The 16,137-nt window shown below is 30.8% G+C and overlaps 3 protein-coding genes across 5 annotated transcripts; 2 read left to right on the top strand and 1 right to left on the bottom strand.

The window, feature by feature from the left end:
* Positions 1-5,023: 5,023 nt before the first annotated feature.
* On the top strand, positions 5,024-7,056 carry LOC130668351 (protein phosphatase 1 regulatory subunit 7-like). Of its 2 annotated transcripts, none has more exons than XM_057470597.1 (5): positions 5,024-5,207; positions 5,302-5,486; positions 5,558-5,754; positions 5,931-6,402; positions 6,466-7,056. In XM_057470597.1, exons 1-5 carry the CDS (start codon positions 5,174-5,176, stop codon positions 6,637-6,639), a joined length of 1,062 nt encoding a protein of 353 aa, XP_057326580.1. In that variant the 5' UTR covers positions 5,024-5,173; the 3' UTR covers positions 6,640-7,056. The 2 variants fall into 2 exon arrangements, with proteins under 2 accessions (XP_057326580.1, XP_057326579.1); XM_057470596.1 differs by having other exon boundaries at positions 5,299-5,486.
* A 746-nt stretch (positions 7,057-7,802) lies between these two features.
* Positions 7,803-14,174, top strand: LOC130669118 (serine/threonine-protein phosphatase 2A catalytic subunit beta isoform). 2 transcript variants are annotated; one of them, XM_057471834.1, is made up of 7 exons: positions 7,803-8,126; positions 8,856-9,065; positions 9,257-9,520; positions 9,693-9,865; positions 9,983-10,090; positions 10,159-10,264; positions 13,826-14,174. In XM_057471834.1, exons 1-6 carry the CDS (start codon positions 8,025-8,027, stop codon positions 10,229-10,231), a joined length of 930 nt encoding a protein of 309 aa, XP_057327817.1. In that variant the 5' UTR covers positions 7,803-8,024; the 3' UTR covers positions 10,232-10,264; positions 13,826-14,174. The 2 variants fall into 2 exon arrangements, with proteins under 2 accessions (XP_057327817.1, XP_057327815.1); XM_057471832.1 differs by lacking the exon at positions 13,826-14,174 and having other exon boundaries at positions 10,159-11,934.
* Positions 13,110-16,065, bottom strand: LOC130669117 (solute carrier family 25 member 16-like). Its single transcript, XM_057471831.1, has 8 exons — positions 15,812-16,065; positions 15,499-15,715; positions 15,277-15,369; positions 15,065-15,198; positions 14,438-14,623; positions 14,217-14,373; positions 13,810-13,951; positions 13,110-13,738 (listed from the first exon to the last, which is right to left on the bottom strand). Exons 2-8 carry the CDS (start codon positions 15,557-15,559, stop codon positions 13,564-13,566), a joined length of 948 nt encoding a protein of 315 aa, XP_057327814.1. The 5' UTR covers positions 15,560-15,715; positions 15,812-16,065; the 3' UTR covers positions 13,110-13,563.
* Positions 16,066-16,137: the final 72 nt, after the last annotated feature.

The raw sequence follows: 16,137 nt of genomic DNA, 5'->3' as shown, positions 1-16,137 counted from the left end.
ATGCATTGGCAAGTCCGTATCCGAGGTGTATCCAGATCCAGGCAAAGTCTCTCTACTCGACAACCGAGAGGTTTATAAAGATAATTGATGCACCGAATTGCCGGTTCGGCAGAACACTCGTGAGAGATCTTTCGAGGAGTATTTTATATTTCGTAACTTCTTTTAATATGGACGTGTGTACTCCAAAGTAAAGAGAAGAGAAGAGAAAAGAATAAAATAAAATAAAAGCTAAGAAAATAAAGTCAAGTGGTCTCGTGTTGGTACACTTAACTCCTCTGCTCAATAAAGTCCGGCCAAGGGCAGTCACGCTCTTCTCAAATCCCGTACCGGCAATATACAAGATGATTATTCCCCGATCAGTTTATGCCGGGTTTTTATTCTTAATTTAGCTTTTTGTTTCTTATTATTAATTCCGTCATTACCGAGGTCTGCTCGGTTATTTTTTACGCCCTTGATGGACAGATGAAAGTTTTAATAAGAATTCACTGGGCTCCGTTGACGTATTTCATGTGTAAAACAACAGCAACAAGACTGCTGATGCCACCCTGACTTGACTCGTGAGTTGCGAATTGTGAGTAGGATTTGCGCAATATCTTTCTTTTTTTCTTCTCCAAAGACTTGTGGCGAAAAGCAGATTAATTGACGCGTCGATTACACTTACGTTAAAAGGAACTTCCAAATAAACATTCCCAGAGACTGCTGGGCTCTGTTACTGGGCATGTAATTAAACGATGAGCAAAGCCTAAGTACGCCTTCAAGCTCCAACTTATCCAGCGGTACCACATTCGTCTTTCCATCGGATTAAGACTTTATCTGACATTATTGATCACTTAAAATCTTGTCTCCAGTTACATTTTATTTATCTCAACCCGAGTCTAAAATAAAATTGATTAATGTTAATAATTACTGTTTTTTTTTTATTAGAAAGTTTTTTAAAAATAACTAAAGATTGAGAGGCAAAGCAATTAAATAGTTAATGCTGGTGATTGTCGATATTTATATTATAGATTTAAGATTTTTTCGTGTCTCGAGTGATCGATCAAGCGAGAAGATTATAAAATTAAAATGTAATGATAGGAGAGTGTAGAATAAAAAGAGTCTAACGTAACTCCTCCCTGAAGCCGAATCGGGAGTGCAATAATTATAATAATAATAATAATAATAATAATAATAATAATAATGATAATGATAATAAAAATAACTATATCTGGTGTGTAACTATGTAATGTGAGGAGAAGGTAGTTTAATTTCGCTTTCGAAACGCCGTTAAGTCGATCGATCGATGTCGTGGATCACTCAGAGGCCGTTGGCTTCCCGATCTTGGCATTCCGCCGGTTGATTTACATTTTTAAAAATATCTTTATTATTTAATTATGTGGGTTTTTCATTGTCGTTATACTTTAAAAAAATATTATTATAATAATAATAATAATAATAAATAACTGAGCTAATAAAAACATTAAATCGAATTTAAAAATCCAGTCGTGAGGTCATAAGAATTTTTAATGAAACCCGTAGGGCCTGGATAATTCAGTCATTTTCTGGGCCAAAATCATCACGAATCAATTGTCAGTTGTTACATAACTTACCCATTATACTTTCAATACTTGAATAAATAATTACCTTGCATTATCCAATTTTATAAATTTGTTTACTTAATTTTTTTTTTGCAGTAAAAAAATTACAAATGAAATAGGGAAAAAAAAAATTTCACATGAGTTTTTTATCTCCAGTTCCCAAATCAGTATAAGTATAAAAAATTTTTGAATGTTAAAAAAATTACGAAGTAATTCAGAACCATTCTGCCCCGGCTTCTTTTCCCTACTGGTAATACAAAGTAGTTTATTTAAAAAATGTAGATCTCGGTTGCGTAAACGCGTATTTCCTTGTCTCAAAACACCCACGTATAAACGAGCTAGACAGAAGAGAATTTTGTAGCAGCACAAATGCTGGATAGATTGTAGACTTGAAGACGTCAAGGCGTAGGTACTGATATATCAGTTCTAGAAAATATTCCGGAAAACACTTGATGATTTAGACGTATGTCTGAGAGCGAATACCTTTGTCAGAGTATTGGTGGCTTGCACACATGTGTGATTTAAATTCTGTTGAAGATCATACTCGTTTTACTCAGAACTTCTCATGGAATACGAGGATCAGATGGATACGCGGAGATCAGGGCGTGGTTGGTTTTATGTAAGCTTCAACACATACAAATATATAAATTCATCTATATCTATATCTCTATCTCTATATACATATATATGTAGTTTGTTGTTTTTGTTATTCTTATTACATCTACTTACTCTGGTACAGAGCAGAAACTACGTCCCGATTATTCCGTTTATTCGATACCGGTACCACCGTCACGAGTTCTTTGGCAATTTTTTACTCGGTTGCTTTGACATTTCAAAATTTATTTCATTTAATATTTAGCTCTCAATGTAAATATTTTACATTTATAAAAATCAGGAATATAAAAAAAAAATTAATAGTAATAATAATAATTAAGTAATTAAATGAGACGTCGGATATTTTTTTATTTAATAAAGATGACGAAATGAAATCCAAGAGTTGTGTAGTAGAAGCGTTGATAATCGCAGACAGCTGACCAGTCAGTCAGTATTATAAAACTCTGCAGATCGAACACGCAAAGAAAAATCGTGGGAATTTTAAAACTATAAAATATAATACTAGTTATAACTAAGTCAAAGCGGAAGCTCTCAGGTACAATTAAATTCACTTACACGTACTCAAAATAATCGAGTTTGTAGTTTGCAGTTGATATATATAAATAAATAAATAAATATGAGGCTGGAAGATACATGCTGCGTGGGCATTTGAATCATTGGAGCTGCTCAGCATGCAAATTTAAACGTATTTATTACGATCAAACATTTATGAAAAATATAAATATATATTACATAAATCTTCTTCGAGATAATTAGCATCATCAACCTGTTAAGGCCATTGAGATGTCCATGGAACAATTATCTCAAGTCTTACCTTTTAATTTGGATCATCACTGCATTTAAAAAAAAAAATTAATTACGTAAATTAATAATTAAATTTATTTGTGAGTGTCTGGACTAATTCAGAGCACAGAAATATTGGGCCCAAGTGCTCATTACTGTCTCTCATTCTCTCAACCGCTCCGTCACACTTCTTCATATATATATATATAGAATAAGTATCTGTAGATGTGAGAAGTGAAGTGAGGCCGCGGCAAAAGAGCTGGCAAGAGATACTAACGGATTACAGATTAGTGGGTGTGTTGCAGGTCGATACGGGTGTGCGACCATGCGTTGAAATGAAAGGAGACGCGACTTCTGTACTGAAGAGAATTTATTATTTTTTTGATAAACTTAAGCTGCGGTAGAAGGATCTTTGAGGCTAATATTTTATGAATTATGGAACTCTTGGATGTTTCAAGAGTAGGCTCGGATGATTGGATTTAACTTTCTGTTATCTCGTGATTTCTAGTTGGCAACAATCGGTGGTGCGTATAGAGAGGAGGATTGCTCGAGCAGTGTCACTGAAGGAAGGAATTATTTCCCCTTTTTTATCAGAAAGCTTTAGTGTCAGTAACGATTTTACAGATTAAACTTTTGCCAACGAGTAACCGGACTTGAGAAATAGTTGAAAATAATGTTTTTTCCTAAAACTGTCACTACTTCCTAGTTTGTTATCAGAGTTGAGCATCAACGACATGGAACAAGGACCCGAACGCTTTTGATTTCATAAAAAGTATGAATTTATTTCCTTCACTTTTATGTCCTAGGGTCTTACAGAAGACTTTTCTGATACCAAGAAATTTTATGGAAATCCCAGAGAAAATTTAGAATAAGGGCTCGGTAATTGAAAGAAAGCTATTGGCTTCGAAAATGCCGATTCTGGTCCCAGACTCTTAGAAAAAAATATCAAAATATCAAGTTACAGGATGACAACTGCACAGGTGCGTTCAGGGTGACCTCCTGCACTAGAAAAATGATAAAAGCAATTAAATGAAGCCGTGGAGTTCTAGCAGGAGAATTATCAGCCTCGAGAATGGGCTAAAATGGGCGAAAATGCCGATTCTGGCCCCAAACTCTTAGAAAAAAATATCAAAATATCAAGTTACAGGATGACAACTGCACAGGTGCGTTCAGGGCGACCTCCTGCACTAGAAAATTGATAAAAGCAATTAAATGGAGCCGTGGAGTCCTAGCAGGAGAGCTATTGGCTTCGAAAATGGGCAAAAAGGCTGATTCGGGCCATTTCATACACTGTAAAAAATCACCGGGGTAAGTCCAAGCGGTGTAGGTGTTAAAATTATCGGTGTTAACTTTACCCCCGAAAGCGGTGTGAAAATAACGCCGCCACCGGTGTAAATATTCTGTACCGGTGTTAAAATAACGCCGCCACCGGTGTAAATATTCCAGACCGGTGTTAAAATAACGCTGCCGCCGGTGTAGATATTCTTTACCGGTGTTAAAATATTTTACTTTGTGAATATTTTTACTTACTCGATCACTATACTTATTAATAAATGATATTTTTTATTATTTTTCATAAAGAACTGACATTTTTTGTGTTTTATAATCTTTAAAGTTAATACTCCAAGCGGACGCAATTTACCCCGCTTTTACACCGGCATTACTCCGCTTTTACACCTGTTACCCCGCTTTTACACCGGTATTACTCCGCTTTTACTCCGGTTACCCCGCTTTAACACCGGTATTTTTAACACCGGTGTAATTTCATTTTTACACCGGGTGGAGTTAAAACGAGTCAATTTTTAACACCGCTCTTTTTACAGTGTATTGCACATTCCGTGCTTTTAATTGATTACCCGATGTGTTTTTCACACATGTAAAATCTGACTTACTGTTTGCCCACGATTATTCTTTAATATACAATTTCCTTATCCCCGTCAATCGTCGACTGCGTTATTGCGCGGGAAAAATTCAAACTTACCGCTACTCGCAGCAAGTCGAATTTTCATGTAACGTCGTAATAACCTCACACATAGAAACGATTATTTTTTTTTTTTGGCATATGCATGTACAAAAGATTATGATCAATGAAAAAAAAAGCAACAATCCAATAAAATAGAGTTATTGTAATAGATATAATTTATAAGCACTCTCATAATTAATTGGTGCTCTTATTTTTGTACGTGACAACTTATATAATGGAGAATAAAGCTGACGATCCCGTCTCTGCAGGTATTATTATTGTTTTATACTACTCATTTAGGTTATAATAACGCGAAAAGTTGTATCAGATTCAAACTGAGTAAATGAAATTTTGATTTAGCAGACAAAGCTGAAGAAGTTGAAGCCGAGGGCGACGACAGCAGTTCCGAAGTATGTGACAATGGTAACTCTGCTGACCCGGATTTTTTTAATAGTGCTAACTTCGACAGTGATGATCAAGTAGAGTGTGACAACGGCGATTCTACTATCGGAGCTGAGCGAATTTGTATCCTGGATCCTGAGTCAGAGGTAATTCAAAATTTTCCTGTCAATTTTCTGAACGTATAGACTATGGGCGTTATCTAGTTGATGAATTACAGGAGCTTGATTTCAATCATTCGAGACTGAGTAAGCTGGAGAATCTCGAGCCGCTGACAAAAATAAAAAAATTATGTTTTGATTGGAACCTGATCTCCAAGATTGAAAATCTCGATACACTTGTCACTTTAGTTGAGTTGGAATTACGTGATAACCAGATAACAGTAATTGAAAATCTCGATTCTCTGGTGAATCTTCAGTAAGTTATCAATGTCATACAAGTCATACTGATTAAGGGCAATCTCTGACACTGTCCCCATTTAAAAACGATTAAATTATTCAAGTCATTTTTCAATACGTCAGATATTAATATAAATAATAGTTGAGGTTTGATTATTATTTTCCACAAATTGAATATGTTTTTTTTTCTTACAGAGTTCTAGATGTTTCATTCAATCGAATTAAAAAAATAGAGAATCTCGACCGACTGACAAATTTAAATAAATTATTTCTATCTTCCAATAAAATAACGAAAATTGAAAATATTTCGCACTTGAAAAATCTGACGATGCTGGAGTTGGGTGACAACAAAATACGCAGCATTGAAAACCTGGACGAGCTGACAAACTTGAAAAATTTATTTTTGGGAAAAAACAAAATATCGAAAATAGAAAACTTGAGCCACTTGGTCAACCTCCAGCTGCTGAGCTTGCAGAGCAACCGCATTACGAAGATCGAAAACTTGGAAACTCTGAGCCAACTTGACCAGTTGTACTTGTCGGAGAACGGGCTGACTTGCATCGAGGGACTGGAGTCCTGCAAGTTGCTGACTACACTCGACATTGCCAATAATCAAATCAAGAAGATCGAAAACATAAAACATTTGGAGTTATTGGAAGAGTTCTGGGTAACTATTTTTTTTATTTTCTTAAATTCATCATTTGTTTGATTGATTTAATTTTTTTTTTAGATAAATAATAATCAAATCGAAGATTGGACCGCAATCGACACTCTGGCTGAGAATAAAAAGCTACAGACAGTTTATCTGGAACATAATCCGATTGCAAGTGATCCGAATTACAGAAGAAAAATAAAATTACTCTTGCCCTGGTTGGTCCAATTAGATGCCACACTTTGCAGGTAAACTGTTGATAGCCTTAAAAAAAAATCAAATCGTCCAAAACTCTAAACCTTATTCGCAATTACTCAGAACTTGGGTCCTTTTTTTTACTTGAATATTTAAAAATATTTAAACCAAATATTATATCTTTGAAAAAATAAATACTTTCCATTTTAAATAGTATTTAATAAATAAATAATTAATTAATAAAATAATGTACTGAAAGTAATTGGAATTACCTCAAGTTTATCCGCAGCTTCCTGTCAGTAATTTGAATAAAAAAATGTTAAATGTTAACTAAGTTAATTATTATCGAATAAATAATATTTATATATACTTTTTTAAATAATACTCACTTTGATGAAAATTTATTTATCATAATTGTGTACTGATGTATTATTCAAACTTTTTGACCAAAGTCACTTTAAATAGTTATTGTAATTTCTTTAAAAACGTTATGTAATTGAATAAATTATAAAATTGATAACTGATTTTTTATTTCATTTTTCAAACCTCATACCCGATTTTTAAACCGTCTAAATTATTTGCGCGACATAGGGACAGCTAGAGCTAACGCATTTTCGAGTGCACCCAAAGTCATTGATTTATTGAGTATAATTATTACTTGCGCGGTAAATTTAAAAATTTGGAAAATAAATTGAACAAATGAAACAAAATTTTAATATATAATAAATATATGCAATAAACTTTTAATCCGACACCTGCTTTGTGGTTTAAAATTTTTGTTCATGCGCATTTTGCGTTGGTTAGCTATTTGAATTTTTGGGCCGCTTTCCATTTACTTCTTGTCAATTCGGCTAGATGTCACTACCGCTCATAGTCAGTTTAGCTAAGTATTTGGGGGTAAATGTAATTGGAAGCCTGCTTGCAACCCCCCCCCCCCCCTTCTTAGCAAAAATTAACGTTGAATACGACGATGCGTAGTAACGGCAACTTGGCGCGAAACTTCAAAATTTAAGTTCAAGTAAATATAATTTTCAAGTCCAATAGACACAATAGTTGTCACTTGAATAAGTCATGGATAAATTTCGAAATATCAATTTTAAAATTTGCCGCCAAGTTTCCACTACCACTACCAAGTACCGAAAATTTAAGAACGTACCCAATTGGTAAATTCCGTCTCTGGCCGAGCGCATGCGCGAATTAGTCGTGACGTCATGGACCGACAGCACTAAACTAAAGTATCAGATAAAGAGTCAGCCATTTTGTGACTGTGTTAATATCGAGGATCGTGATTATTGTTTGGTGTTGAGTGGATTGATAATTTTATAACAATAATCTTAATCTTAATGATACAATAGTAAATAAAGCTTAATTATCTGGTCTTGTCGGCATATATGTACCAAGTGTTAGGTTTCCTTGTAAATTCATATATTTAGATTTCTACAATGGAGGATAAAGCGTCTCTAAAAGAGCTTGATCAGTGGATAGAGCAGCTAAATGACTGCAAACAATTGACAGAAAGCCAAGTGAAAACTCTCTGCGACAAGGTATCCACTCATCTCTTATTTTTTTTCATTATTTTCATACTCATTTGCATACTTATATTTTACGAGTACATTGTACCCGAGTCGATTGTCAGTTTATCTAGTACCAGGTATTGAACGTCCTGAGAGCAACTCAGACACCAATATTGGGCGGCATGTCATAATTTTTAATTCTGACCACGCATTCAAATAATATTTTACAAATAATAATAATAATTTCATAAAATTCATTTTCAAATTTAGTCGCCGCTCATATATTCCTTTTTTCCCGTTAATTATTTCTACAATTATTTATTTTTAGTTCAGAAAAAAAAAAACCAGTTTGTTGGTGAATAATTAAGTAAAAAAATTCAAATTTAAATTCAAACAGTTACATCAATTATTGATTAAATAATTAACTTAAATAGCAATAATTGGATCAAGGTATTATATTGACATTGTAATTAGTCATAATTAATTAGTTGGTTTTTTCTTTTTATTGATATTGATTAAAGATTAAGTTATAAATTATTTGAGTTAAAGTTTTAAAAGCTGTAATTGTATACAGGATAAAAATGTAATCAATAATTGATGTGTCATCACTAAACGTATCACATCCTCTATAAAATATACGATAAAAGATAACTTACATCAATATGTATATATAGATATAGAGATGTACATGTATATAGATTTTATTTATGGATATTTAATGGATCCAATGCACTCATGTGGTAATTTAATGTTTTTTAGGCTAAAGAAATTTTGGCAAAGGAGTCAAATGTCCAGGAAGTTAAATGCCCGGTGACAGTATGTGGGGACGTTCATGGACAATTTCATGATCTTATGGAATTGTTTAGAATAGGTGGAAAATCACCGGATACAAATTATCTGTTTATGGGCGATTATGTTGACAGAGGTTACTATTCTGTGGAAACTGTTACTCTTCTAGTGGCACTTAAGGTAATAAATATTTTTTTATTTATTTAATTAAGTTATAAATCATATTTTTTACCAATCGATTTCCGGAGTTAATTTTTTTACATATAAAATAAACACGAAAATAATCGAATGATTTATTTATTTATTTTTAGAATGCCGCGCAAATTAAATGACGAATTGTTTATAAAATGTTATTTTATTTGTTGATGTAGGTGAGATACAGAGAGAGAATAACTATTTTAAGAGGGAATCACGAGTCAAGACAAATCACACAAGTGTACGGTTTTTACGATGAGTGTCTACGTAAATACGGTAACGCAAACGTTTGGAAATTTTTTACCGATTTATTCGATTACCTACCCTTGACTGCGCTGGTAGACGGTCAAATATTTTGTTTGCACGGTGGTCTATCACCTTCCATTGATACCTTGGATCACATTCGTGCTTTGGACCGTCTCCAAGAAGTACCACACGAGGTAAGATGCCTGATCGTTTACTCACTGCTTACTATCCACTACTTACAATTCACCGGCCAACTTTTTTTATAAATAAATTGCCGTGCGATTTTATTAATAATCAATGAATGAATCATAACAAAGTACACTATGAATGACATTTATTAATAATTCAATTATTTATATAAACCAGGGACCAATGTGCGATCTATTATGGTCAGACCCTGATGACAGAGGAGGATGGGGTATCTCGCCTCGTGGTGCCGGTTACACCTTTGGCCAGGACATCTCTGAAACATTTAATCACTCTAATGGCCTGACTCTGGTATCACGAGCTCATCAGCTTGTCATGGAAGGCTACAATTGGTATATTTTTTTAATTATTCTATTATAGAGAAGGGGAGGGGGGTCAAAACAGAGTATTTAAGAAAATACTGAGTCTACTAATGAATTAAATTTGTAATGATTAAAAAATTTTTCTAGGTGTCATGATCGTAATGTTGTAACAATATTTTCTGCACCAAATTATTGTTATCGTTGTGGTAATCAAGCTGCAATTATGGAATTGGATGACGCATTGAAATATTCATTGTAAGTCTACTAGTTGATTGATGAATTATAATTTATGTCTAATAATTTTTTTTTTTGTTATTAAATAGCCTACAGTTTGATCCGGCACCACGACGTGGAGAACCACATGTCACTAGGCGGACACCGGATTACTTCCTCTAAGGAGTTTAAATATCCAGATAGATTTTAAATAAGGTAGGGGCATGGAACGACGCTGGTTTAATAGTGAAGCCACTAAACATAATCTTTAATAAATAATAATAATAATAATAATAATAAAATGTGTAAACATCGGTAATAAGTGTAAGAGATGTGTTGAGCTCGTGGGTTAGCAATCCCGAGCTATTTTCTTACATAAAACTCCATAGATCCCAAGTATTGTATAATCACTATTACATGGCCCTTGATCAACATGTCGCCGAGTAATGTGACTAATTAAATAAACGCCTGCGTCTCCATTAACATGTACACACCACACACATACTAGACATGTAGACACAACTATTTTACACATTAAGTAATAATAATAATAATTAATAATTAATAATTAATAATATTGTACACTTGTAACAACTCTACCGGTACGATAATTCTTTTTTTATTTTATTAAATTACGTAATTATCAGTCGCTTTGATTTTTTAAAAATTAAACTACTAAATTTGAACAAGTGAACCGTACACACATCTCGATTCTAATTAGTGCCCAAGAGTCTCCGTTTAATTATTATTATTATTATTATGAGCATACGTTATTATTTGAATTTAAAATATAATTTTTATTTTTAAATATTTTATTTAAAATGAAAATTGTAATTTTAGTTAAAAGAAAGAAAATAATAAGAAATAATAATAAGCGCATGTGCTCGTGTGTCAGCTCATTCAATCCAATCCGCATTAATTAATTGTATAATCGCGAAGGTATTTCAGTATGTAAACTAATTAAATAAACAAACACAATACGGATACGGATTGATGCAATAGTGAGTTGACTCGTAATTTAAAAAATTTGAAAATTTATAAACAATCGTGTTATTGAAGATTTAAATTATTTAAATTACCACTACGATGGTTTTAATACGCACTTGGTAATTAACTGTTTTTATAATTAAAATACTCATTTATATTAATTACTTTATTATATATTTAAAATAATTAAAGGTACCAGTCAAAGTTATTAATAAATAATTTTATAAAATTTAATTGACTTAACATTATTTATAATTATCACTTATTTTTTTTGGTAATTTATTATTTAAATCTTCAGACACGATAAATTATTTTTGAGCTGTCGTTTTATCGATTCAAATGTAACAGAGTTGTTTATAAGTTTTACTGTAATTTTTATTATAATTCATATTAAAGAAACAACTTTGAAAATTTAAAAAAAAACAGAGTCAGATATTTTTTACGACGGTTTAGAATTTTCTTTTTTTATTCAATCATTGCACTTTTTCCTGCCTTGATTTATTATTTTCTGTCCATTATTTAATAATTATTATATATTACAATAATAACTATAAATATACATATACATTATCATTATTAAAATTTCATTTTGTCTAAAAAAAATCATTGGATCATTTTCTTGTACACTTTCTATGTAAAAAAAATTTTTTCACTGATTAATTATTGAGAAATAAATAAATAATTTAAGTCTTGAAACTAAAAAAATAATAAATTAATACAATAATTAAAATAACAATAATAATAATGAATGTAAGACAATGTAATAGGTAATAAGACGTAGTAAAAACACTTTTGCATCAAGTCCCCCGTAAACGAGCTATGAGAATTAATAAAAAAAAATAAATAAAAGCAAATGTGCATTTTTTAAATAGCATATTTATAATTTAATTAAATAAACATAAACAATAATTAATTTCCAATTGTTCATAATAAATAATTGATGATCTTTTTACTGATTAAGATTATAAATAAAAGTTATTAATGATAAATTTATGCTTATGGTGAATAAAAAAGATAAAAAATTTAATCGAAGCAAACGTGTGTACTGAAAGCCAAACCAACCCTGCGTTGTGTCAAATTATTAAATAAATTATGAACAAATAATAATTATTTTTATTAAAATTCATACGTGATTATTAGGGACAAGATTTTTGCCTTATTTTTTAAATTGAATAGTTCAAATTTTTGATACTACGGGAAAAATATTCGTCTTATGAAAAAAGTTTTCGAACAAAAGTTGTAGGAAATTTAATTTTATTAAAAAAATGTCTCTTATGATTTTCTTATACGATCAATACTTTCACTGTAATTCAAAAATTAGGATTCATAATGAATGATTCAAAATTTTTTTAACTATGAAAATCTTAATTTTGAAATTACGGCTTTCTTATTAGTCCTAAGAAAAAATCATAAGAGACATTTTTTTTTGGAAATTAGATTTCCTACAACTTTTGTTTGAAAAGTTTTTTCATAAGACCAATATTTTTCCCGAAATAAAGAAAATTTCACACCACTAATTATTAATTATTTTTAAATTAACGCAAACATCCTGGCCCTAGTGATTATACTTTAAATATAATTATATTTAATAAGTATAATTGTGTTTAACAATCGCGTGTGCTTACAATTATTGGCGTTGTAAAATAAACATTCATTAAATTCACTTTTTTTTTTATTTTTTTAATTACTAATTTTTATTTGAATTATTATAAAATCATGATAGCGTAGAGCGGCTTTTAAATAAAAAATTAGGTATGAGTACTGAGATGAACGTAAAATGTGTAGATGCGCATTATTAGGTTTTAATTGTAAAATAATATACAACTAAAGTATATATATTTAAAAAAAAAAAAATCTTGCCGCTATCAGCGGTGCATTTTTTTTTTCATTTTATATTAAAAAAAAATGAAATAAAACAATTAAACAATCTACACATATGAAACATAATTAAATTTTTTTCTTATACAAGACATTTATTAATTATTATAAATTATAATTATAAAAATAAATGCATTTTAAATTTATATATTTAACTTTTTGTAAGTTTTTTATCACAAATTAAGTTGTCAAATTTTAATATTTCTATAGCGGGCAATTACTTGGATAAGACGTAATTTATGTTTTTACTTATCTAGTTATGCTTACTATGCGTTTTTTTAACGCTGACGCGTTAACTTTTTTTTCGCTTGCACATTAAATTTAATTTAGTCAAAAAAAAAATAAAAAGGTCATTATTGGAATTTAATACTTGTAATTATCTAAATAATTTATTAAATTAAAACAATTTTTCAATTATTAATACAAAAGGTAAATTTATTTATATAAAAGTCAGCATATAAAATATATTACTATTATTTTTAACATTTACTTGAGGTATAAAAGTGCAATTATTATTTTAGCTAATGCAACACTTACAATTACAATCGATACTAAATATAAATAGACTATGTCTTTTTGAGGAATAAAATTAATTTCCTGAAGTAAACTTCAATCCGTTAAATAATAATCAGAATAAATAAATTAAGCTACTAAATTTTCATTCCGGTGTCTAAATCCAGCAGTTGTTTCATCAGTTCATAAGTCGTGAAGCTAACAGACACCATTGGTATAGCACGAAGATAATTTATACTCATCCCCCTGTAAAGTCCTTTTGTTACTCCGTTTTCAAAGTAAATTAATTTAATCGTCGACACCATTCCCGATCTATAAATTTTAAAATAAAGATGTTGTATTTTTTTTTTATCTTCCAAAAATCGAATAAAAAAATAATGTACCCGTATTTGTGCGTAGCTGGATCCATCATGGCTAATTGCATACGTCTCCTGGTGACATCGAGTGGATAAGAGAAGCTTTGTGCAACAGCACCAGCAATTCCCCCACAGAGTAATTTTGCCGGTAATGTTAAAACAAGGCCACCTGGTAACAAAAAAAAATTAATGGGTCGATTATTTTACTGAGCATTAATTTTTCTACGTCTCTATTGTCTATTTTATTAATTATTTATTACTACAACTATTATTAATATTTTTTTCATTAAAATTATCTCTATTAATATTCAACATTTCTATTGCATTTCATTTGATGTCTTGTATTATCTGACGCTGATTGAATTCATAATAAAACAAACCTGTACTGATAATTAATTTTCATTTTTTTTTTATCTATTATTATTATTATTTACCGGTATTTCTTGGACAGTCGTTGCATAAATAGTGAGGCAGGTACTTCATACAGAAAAATTTGAGATATTCAAATGAGTAGAATGAAAAACCAGCATATGGTATCATGCCCAGTATAGTTGGCCAAAATCCACGATATAATGCCGTTAATCCTCCTTCCTAAAATAATTATATTATGATAAATAAATATAATTATATTTTTTAACTGACTTGTAAAACTCACATCTTTGAAAATAGACATCGCGGTATGGACAATACCGGTGTAAATATGCTCACCGGTCACTTGAAATGCAAGTCTAGCTCTGATAGTATCCAGAGGATATGTCAGAGTTACTGACGTCACTCCAGCACATGATCCAGCGATAAATTTGTCTATATGAGAATTTTTACCAAACACCGTTCCTAAATACTGCAATCATTTAATCAAATAACTCTTAAAATACTGGATTTATGAAAAAAGTTGCAGATACCTTTTTTGTAGGAAATTTAATTCTCTACAAATTTGGTCTCATGTATTTTTATCGTATCTTCAATAGTTTAGCCGCTATTCGAGTTTATTGCATCAGCAAATAAACAATTCTATGAAAATTTTATCTTTTATCTAAAACTATGATTCAAATCTTAGAGATACGATAAAAATATACTGAAACACTTTTGTAGAGAATTTAATTCTGAGAAAAAAAGATATTTGCACCTTTGTACGTAAACTCAATAGTTGTAATGTAATTTTAGTTCAAGTGGCAGAAAAAATTTACTCCAAAATAAAAAATGACTTGGGGTCAAATATCTGTTGTAATAAAATAACTATTTGCGTAAATAATTTAAATAACAATAAAAATAAGCATGAAACCTTTTTATATATTTCAAATGACGTATACTGTGTGGCTGCATAAGGAAATATTCTAATCATTTGAGCAAAATTTCCTTTGTAGAGTGCCAGGAATTTTTCTTTCTGAATTATTTCTTTCAGACCGGAAAAAACCCCTGCAAAAATAAACTCATATCAATAATCTCATATAAGTTGATGAAAAAAATATATGTGTACATATAATATGAAAATACCAAAATGTTTATAATGATTACTGTGAGCTTGTAAAAGTATTTTAATTCTGTCTAAAGGAGCGACAGCAGTTTTCGAACACATTCCAGCGACACCTGCAATTAAAAAACAAATCATTAAATAATTACTCTTGAATACAAATTAAAATAAAACAATGGGAATTTAAATTTATAATTTATAACTCCCGCGTAAAATAATAATAACATTTAAAACAACAAACATACCACCAGCAAATAAACTTTTAAAAACAAAAACATAATTGTTTTGTTTGTCGATTAACTCCATTTTGGAAAACTAATTTTATAATTTTATTAATTTAGAAAGTGGGTAAAATTCTTATAGGTCTTGCTACTGCTGATGATGATGATGATGGTGATCACTCACTAACAACACAACTGTCATGTTCATACGCGCACGCGTCTTTGGAGAATTTTTTTTCTTCTAAAGCATAAAGAAAAAAGAACGTTGACCTTGTTTTTTTTACACAGACAAATACAAAACAACACAGACTCAAAATCATCTATAGTGTACACTTACGACAGAGCGGACAGAGCACACAAGACGTGTCATGTGTGCCCGCAATAATCCAGGTTATGGAAGTTGTACCGTAGCTGCTGGTGAAAGTACGAGATAACCAACACTGTTTGTGTTGGAAGTATGTTAAAATAAGTACTTTCGATGGCTTGAGCTTTGTTGTTTTAATCGCAAAGTATTGTTATTGTTTATTAGCTCGAATGATAGCCATAACATGTCATTTAGTTATCACAGTTAATTTAATGAATTATTTCCTCCGGGTTACATCATTTTATTTTTGTTACTTTATTTAAGATAAGACGGCGTCTGCGCAGATTTGAATAGATTGC

The sequence above is a fragment of the Microplitis mediator genome, chromosome 5, assembly GCF_029852145.1.
Source record: "Microplitis mediator isolate UGA2020A chromosome 5, iyMicMedi2.1, whole genome shotgun sequence".
NCBI classification, from domain to species: Eukaryota; Metazoa; Arthropoda; class Insecta; order Hymenoptera; family Braconidae; genus Microplitis; species Microplitis mediator.
This window is presented reverse-complemented; position numbering and strand designations above follow the sequence as displayed.

Bases quoted from the DNA above. Each gene is read 5' to 3' on its own strand.
- LOC130668351 (XM_057470596.1), top strand. From the start codon at position 5,174: ATGGAGAATAAAGCTGACGATCCCGTCTCTGCAG. The intron at 5,487-5,557 runs GTAATTCAAAAT...GATGAATTACAG, and splicing joins TCCTGGATCCTGAGTCAGAG to GAGCTTGATTTCAATCATTC. The intron at 5,755-5,930 runs GTAAGTTATCAA...TTTTTCTTACAG, and splicing joins GATTCTCTGGTGAATCTTCA to AGTTCTAGATGTTTCATTCA.
- LOC130669118 (XM_057471834.1), top strand. From the start codon at position 8,025: ATGGAGGATAAAGCGTCTCTAAAAGAGCTTGATCAGTGGATAGAGCAG. The intron at 8,127-8,855 runs GTATCCACTCAT...AATGTTTTTTAG, and splicing joins TGAAAACTCTCTGCGACAAG to GCTAAAGAAATTTTGGCAAA. The intron at 9,521-9,692 runs GTAAGATGCCTG...TATATAAACCAG, and splicing joins TCCAAGAAGTACCACACGAG to GGACCAATGTGCGATCTATT.
- LOC130669117 (XM_057471831.1), bottom strand. From the start codon at position 15,559: ATGGAGTTAATCGACAAACAAAACAATTATGTTTTTGTTTTTAAAAGT. The intron at 15,370-15,498 runs GTATGTTTGTTG...TTTTAATTGCAG, and splicing joins TAAAAGTTTATTTGCTGGTG to GTGTCGCTGGAATGTGTTCG. The intron at 13,739-13,809 runs GTACATTATTTT...TAAAATTTATAG, and splicing joins CCAGCTACGCACAAATACGG to ATCGGGAATGGTGTCGACGA.